The 6,763-nt window shown below is 59.2% G+C and overlaps 1 protein-coding gene across 1 annotated transcript in view; it reads right to left on the bottom strand.

Moving 5' to 3' along the window:
* Nucleotides 1-1,276: 1,276 nt before the first annotated feature.
* PAX1 (paired box 1) overlaps nt 1,277-6,763 on the bottom strand; it is a gene marked incomplete at both ends in the record, with an annotated part of 40,365 nt that continues 34,878 nt past the window's right edge. The window contains 7 exon segments of the mRNA XM_082480214.1: nt 1,277-1,368; nt 3,877-4,096; nt 4,246-4,388; nt 5,579-5,767; nt 5,770-5,897; nt 5,899-5,929; nt 5,932-6,204. Coding sequence (XP_082336340.1) covers nt 1,277-1,368; nt 3,877-4,096; nt 4,246-4,388; nt 5,579-5,767; nt 5,770-5,897; nt 5,899-5,929; nt 5,932-6,204 — 1,076 coding nt within the window.

Genomic DNA, 6,763 nt, shown 5'->3' with positions numbered 1-6,763 from the left:
TCCCTCCCTCCCTCCCACAAAGACACGCTCTCTGCAAAAAGCCTGGCGTGTCTTCTCCTGCCAGGATATTTCCTCCCTGCCCCGCTGTAGGACCTTCCCCTTCTCCAGACAATGAAGGGACCGAAGCCAATGGCAGCGGCTGGTGGAGCCAGGGAATGCAAAAGCCCAGTGGAGCCCGTCCTGAACGTGTCCCAGCCAGCTGGACAGGAGGGGGGTAATGAACCCCGGTGGGTGGGCTGCGAGGGGCAGCCCTGCTTGCCCGTGGCCAGGTGAGGCAGGCGGGAGCTGGCCCAGGGCGGGGGGCAGCCGCCCACCTCCCCTCCTGCACCCACAGCCAGCTTGTAGCCCCGTGGCATCAGGAGTCACCCAGCAAGGGCAACGGCCACCCCGATGCGGGCAAACCCCAGATCAGCTCGCGCAATTCGGCGTGGGGAGCAGGGCTGCGAGGCACTCACCGCAACACAGGGCCCCAGGCCGGTGGGTGCACGAATCCAGAGCTGGCACAGAGCGATTCCTCCTAGCCGAGTGCCACCGAGATCCCGCCAGGTCTCTGCCGCTCACAGGCAACCCACAGAGGCCACCTGAGGCTGGGGGACACTGGGAGAAGGGATGGTGGTGCTCAGCCAGACCTTGGGGGAAGGAGGTCAGCGGCACGTGCCCACGGTAGTCACTTTTTATTAAGGTTTGTTATTATAAAAATAGATCGTAAAACGTTGTGGCACATGTGTCCGTTTCCGCTCCGGGGCAGAGGCACTGGAAGGCTCGGATGGAGTGGGCTCCATCGCACAGCTTGTCTGGCTGCAGCACGGGGAAGCCAGAAACCGCTGCCGGGAGGAAATGTGCTCCCTCGGGCTGGGACAGAGCCGGGGACGCTCCAAGCAACGGCTGGGGACAGAGGCGTTTGCTGCCCTCCATCCAAGGGTCTTCAGGGACATGGGAAGGAGAAAGAAAAACTGAAAGCAAGAGGGAAAAAAAAAAAAAAAAAAGACAAAATAAAGAAGGAAGACTGAGTCTCTTCTGTCACCCTTTTCCGATCCGACGGAGGTAAAGCATCCCTCTGGGCAGCGTGAGTGAACATCCCGACCGCGCTCCCCTGCGCAGGGATTTGCTGTGGGACGATGTCACCTCTCACCACCCGGGCTGTCTCCTCGTCCCCACAGGCACCTGCCAGAAGCAGTGGCGCTTCGGGTACAGTTCGGTGGCACTTCGGGCTTCGGTTACAGTTTGCAGGTGCTTATTCCCAGAGTCACTGCCTCTTGACTGCTGCTCTGGGGCTCTAGGAAGAGGAGGCTGGGATAGAGAGTCCATGCATGGTGTTTAGAGGATCTGGAGATTTCCCCACAGGGCTGGCGGGTTTTCTGTCCACAACTGCAAGAAGGGTAGAGGGGGGGAAAAAAAAAAAAAAAAAAAAAAAAAGACAACAGCAAGGCAGGGGATTGAAGGACTCCAAACACATTGCTGCAGCCGGGAACGTTCCACATCTTCACGCACGGGGGATGTCTTCAAACAGCTCCCCAAAAATGGCTCTGCCCCACCAGGCCTCCCCCCAGAAAAGCCTTCCCTTCAGAAAGGGACTGTCGGGCTTCCCCGAGCGATAAGGACCCTGATGATGACAGACACCCTCTGCCACTGCCGGGGATCTGGATCTGCCTGGAGAGGTGCCCCAGACCCATCTCAGCCACACACAGAACACATCCCACGCACTTTCTTCGAGCTTATTGTTGGGGTGCCCTGGAAGGGGACTCTGCCACCAGTGCCGGGAAGGGGAAAGGATCTGCACACCACGACACCTGTAGATAAACTCCTGTTGAGCTTCTCCCTATCCCCAGCTCATCCCAGGAACAGGGCTGAGCCAGGCTCCCTGTATCCCCCCGTACCGTCCACGCGTGGGCCTTCGGGGCAGGTAGGGGATGTGAAGTGTCCCAGGGCTGCCGTGGGCACTGGGACAAGCAGGGAGATTTTTTTCTGGGGAAATAACGGCTCTGAATTCGGGAAAGGTCTGAATTAGAGGGCAAAATTGCCCGGCTGAGTTTGTCTTTTTTCCTCCTCTTTCTTTATTTCTTTCTTTCCTTCTCTCCTCCTCTCTCTTCCTCTCTCTTTGTCCCTCTTTCCCCCCTCTGCCCTCTCCCCGGGAGATGCGCTGCCGCCCCCCCCCCGCCACCCCCCCCCCCCCCCGCCGGGCGGCCGCCCTTCCTCCCCCGGCCCCCTGCTCGGGGCGGGCAGGGGGAGCGTTTTGCCGCATAGTCCGATATTTGGGTTGTCCCAGATAAGTAGCGAAACCAGAAAACCGATCCAAATAAAATTAAAAGAGAAAAAAGCATTTAACGGGGAAAAAAAAAAAAAAAAAAGAAAAAAAGAAAAAAGACATTAAAAAAAAAATCACCAAACCCAAACAAAACCGTTTAAAGACAGTCTGCGGGCCTTTTGGCAGGGACAGCTTGAAGATTGGCAAGTCAGAAAACTCGGGCTCCAAGTCACTTAAAATGTGAGGAAAAATACCTCGAAAAATACACTAAATACGCTCAGATCATCTTTCCTCTTTCGTTCGTTTTCTTTCCTTCTTTGCTTACTTTTTCTTTCCTTCTTTCTCTCTCTTTCCTTCTCTTGCTTTCTTCCTTCCTTTCTTTCTTCCTTTCTCTCTCTTTCCCTTTTCCTTTCCTTCCTCTCCCTTGCTTTCTCGCGCTCTGTTTCTCTATTTTTTTTTCCAAATAATTGGTTTACAGTTATCTATTTTCACCCATTGGTATTCCTAATAACTCATCCTCGGCACAGCTGATGTTATAACTCGCGGCCAGGTTGGCACAGTTAGAGAGAAACGGGAAAGGGTAATATTTTAAAAAAAATAAAATAAAACCAACAAAAACCCCAATAAAGAAATGGACTAATAAGTGGGAAATTAATTGCAAATGTGAAAAAGAATAAAAAGTCTAATACCACGGAAAAGGAGAAAGATATCGGCGGGGATTTTATATCCAGACCAGACGAGTTGGGATTTTTAAAACGAAACCGCCTATCGAGGAAATAAAGCTTCCATCAATGAACCGAAATAATTAGCGGGAGATAAAAGAAACAATTAACAGCCCTCTAGTATACACGTTGAAATCGAACCCATGTGATTCTCACGGGCAGTTTATCTTCCAATACTCCCCGCGGCGGGGGATTTATAATGTAAATAACTCCTAGCCGAGGCTTCTGCCTTTCCCCTCTCTCTGCCGGGCTCCTGGGTAAGATGGATGCCGCCAGTACCTCTTTTTCTCCTTGTTCGTATTCGGAGGACCTGGAGCAAAGCCTCCGACGTGCGGTCCTGCCCCGTCCCGCCGCACCCCGCAAATTCCGCCGAGAAAGCCGTCCCTGGCCGGGGGAGGGGGGATGAAAACCGCAGGGTTCGCCCTAAATATTCCCGCTTCCCTAGCGATTTCCAGCGCACACGAGTGCCAATGAGGAGGAAAAATTATTTCCAGTTTATAATCCCGACGTGCTGGCCGAGGCCGGGCCGGGCCGGGGGGGGCTGGATAGGGACCCATCGGATACTGCGGCGGGGGGCACCGGGGGAGGGGGGTGACAGAGGAGGACCGGCTCTGCCCGAGGTGTGGCAGCGGCAAAGCAAAACCCGGGGACCGCAGCCGCCGGCCACAGACCCGTCATGGGGTGTGTGTGTGTGGGGGGGGGAAATATTATGAATATTTAAAATAATCAGCGAGGTAACGTCTGCTTGAGCGGGGGGGGAGGGGGGACGACGACCCGCACCGGGTCCCTTAACCCCTCGTTGCGCTCCCGCTTACCGAACCGCCCCCGCCGAGGCCCCGGAGGGGTCGGCAGCCGCCCCCCGCCCCGCCCCGCTCCGCTCCGGGGATGCCCCCGCCGCCCCCGGCTCACCTTCCCTCCCGGGCTGCTTGAAGGCCATCGCCGTGGCCAGGTCGCCTCCGTGCACCGCCACGCCGGGCCCGGGGTGGGCCAAGGGGCTACCCTGCGGCTGCCAGGGGTGGCCCGGGGGGATGTAGCCGCCGGCTGGCCCGCCGTAGACGCCGTGCTGGTTGGAGGGGGGGTAGGCGCAGGCCGGGAGGAAGCTGCCCACCGAGGAGAGCCCCGGGGCGGGCTGGGGACAGGCACAAAGAGACATCGGTGTAGGCGGGGGGGAAAGCATCGCTGTGCGGGGCGGGGGGTACGGCCGAAATACGGGGGGGGGAGGAGGGGGGGGGGCTCTAAACAACGCCCTTGTGCCCTCCCGCCCCCCGTCGCGGTTACCTGCGGGTATTTGATATCTCCTTCCATGGCAGCCTTGTCGATGCCGTTGACCGCCTGGGCGGGGGGGAAGGCCGTCCGGTTCACGCTGGGCCAGTCTTCCATTTTGGGGGGGTAGGCAGAGCCCTCTGTGCCAGCCAGAGCCCCTGGGGAGGAGAGCGCGGCAGCTCCTTTAGCGTTAGCCCTCCTCGCCAGCCCCCAACCCCCCCTCCCCGGACCCGGTCCCAGCGGGTTTAGGACCCCGGATTGGGGTGAAACGGGGCGAAAGTCCAGGTCTGCAAGTGCCTGTGCGGAAAAATCCGATGGAGACACGCACACACACACACAGCTCCACCTCGCCCCCCACTCTCCGCCAGCATCCCGGCGACACGGCCCGTCCCCCCGCCAAAAAGGCCGCGGCGACCCGGCAAAGGCTCGGTCCTGACGGCCGAAATTAGCTGTACCCTGGTTTGGTACCCCACTACGGGGAGAGGCTGGGCCCCCCTAAAACCCCGTCCCTCGGGCCGGCTCTCCGCAGCCCCTCCCCCGTCACTTCCATGTTCCCGATAATTTAAGGAGGCCAAATTTCTCTTCTGACGAAGGAGATTTATAAAAGTGACATCGGAATTTTAAAGATAAATGATTGCACGGAGGGAAACGCATGCGGTTGATTTACTCGGGCTTTTGGAAGGATAAAAGGACTCGCACCCCATCCCACCTTCCCCTTCGCCATGTCCGTCCCCCCAGCCCCCCCGGGAGCCGTCGGGGCAGCCGGGCCGGGGCCGGGGCGCGGGGCTGGCGCTGCCGGTGCTCCCCTCGCCTCCCGCGGCTGCCCGGAGCCACGGCCACAGCGGCCCCGCGGCCCTCCTCGATTCCTCCTCCCCGGTTTGGTTTTTAAGAAAACCAGGGCGACTTCTCGGGGAGATCCCAGAGAGCGCCGTGCCCGTTTTCCGAGCTGGCTGGCTTGCCTTCCTCTTTTTCCCATTTTTTCCTCTCCCCTTGGTTTGTTTTCTCCCCTTTTTTACTCCCCTTCCTTTTTTTTTTTTTTTTTTTCCTATGCAAAGAGAAATTCAGGGCTCCGAATTTGCGGTCGGCAATCTATCATCCCTACGAAAATATTTTCCACATTTTTCATAAAAAGTTCAAGATGTCTGAGCCTCGCCGCATCTGGCCCCGCCGCCCCGTCCTGCCGCGTACGGCCATCAAATAAAAAAAAAAGAAAACCAAAACACCCACCACCACCACCACCACCCCCCCCAAAAAAAAAAAAAGAGGAAGAACGAAAGAGCTGCTGGCCGGGAGGGGAAGGCGATGCCTGCCCGAGGCTCCGGGGCCGGGGCCGGAGCGCGGTACCCACCCGTCTGCTCCACGAAGGTGCGGATGCCCAGGATGTTGGTGACGGAGTGGGCCGAGGGCCAGGAGCGGGGCAGGCTGACGTGGGCGGTGGCCACGGTGGCCCCGGGGTGGCCCCCCATCTTGGCGGCCGGCGAGGCCATGGGGCTGGGGTAGGGGTACTGGTAGATGTGGTTGTAGGGCAGGGCGGGCTGGGGGGCGGCTGCTTGCCGCCGTCGAAGGGGCCAGGCTGGGAGAGGCTGCCGATCTTGTTCCGCAGGATCCTGCTGATGGAGCTGACCGAGGGGACGTTGTACTTGTCGCAGACGCCTCGGCCAGCAGCCGTCGCGGATCTCCCAGGCGAAGATGCCGGGTCGCCCTGCTTGTAGTCACGGATGTGCTTGACCACGTTGGGGGTGGTGACCCGCGGCTTGCTGCCGCCGATGGCCCCGGGCAGGATGGAGCCGGTCTCGTTGTAGCGGGCCAGGATCTTGCTGACGCAGCCGTGCGACACGCGGAGCTGGCGGCTGATGTCGCAGGGCCGGATCCCGAGCTGCGCCAGCTCCACGATCCGCAGCCGGATGGCGTTGGGCAGCGGCCGCCCGTTGACGAAGACGCCGCCCAGCTGGTTCACCTCCCCGTAGGTGTGCTCTGCAGCGGGCCGGCACCGCCGGCGGGCCAGCGTTACCGGCGGGCGGCGGCGGAGGGACGGGGACGGGGACCCGCCGCCGCCCGAGTCCGCGGCCCCGCGGCCGCCCGGCCGGGGAACGTACAGCCGGCAAGCGGGGGGGGGGCTGCGGCGGGGAGGGGAGAGGGAAAGGGGAAAGGAAAAGGGGAAAGGAAAAAAGGGGAAAGGAAAAGGGGAAAGGAAAAGGGGAAAGGAAAAGGGGAAAGGAAAGGGGAAAGGAAAAGGGAAAGGAAAAGGGGGAAAGGAAAAGGGGAAGGAAAAAGGGAAAGGAAAAGGGGAAAGGAAAAGGGGAAAGGAAAAGGGCAGGGGGAAGAATGGGGAAAGGAAAAGGGGAAAGGAAAAGGGCAGGGGGAAGAATGGGGAAAGAAAAGGGAAAGGGGAAGAATGGGGAAAGAAAAGGGAAAGGAAAAGGGCAGGGGAAAAGTGGGGAAGGACAGAGGAAAGGAAAATGGTAAGGGGAGGGGGAGAAAAAGGAAAGGGAAAGGGCAGAGGAAAAGTGGGAAAGGACAGAGGAAAGGGCAA

The sequence above is a fragment of the Vanellus vanellus genome, assembly GCF_965231255.1.
Source record: "Vanellus vanellus genome assembly, chromosome: 3".
Classification (NCBI taxonomy): Eukaryota; Metazoa; Chordata; class Aves; order Charadriiformes; family Charadriidae; genus Vanellus; species Vanellus vanellus.
This window is presented reverse-complemented; position numbering and strand designations above follow the sequence as displayed.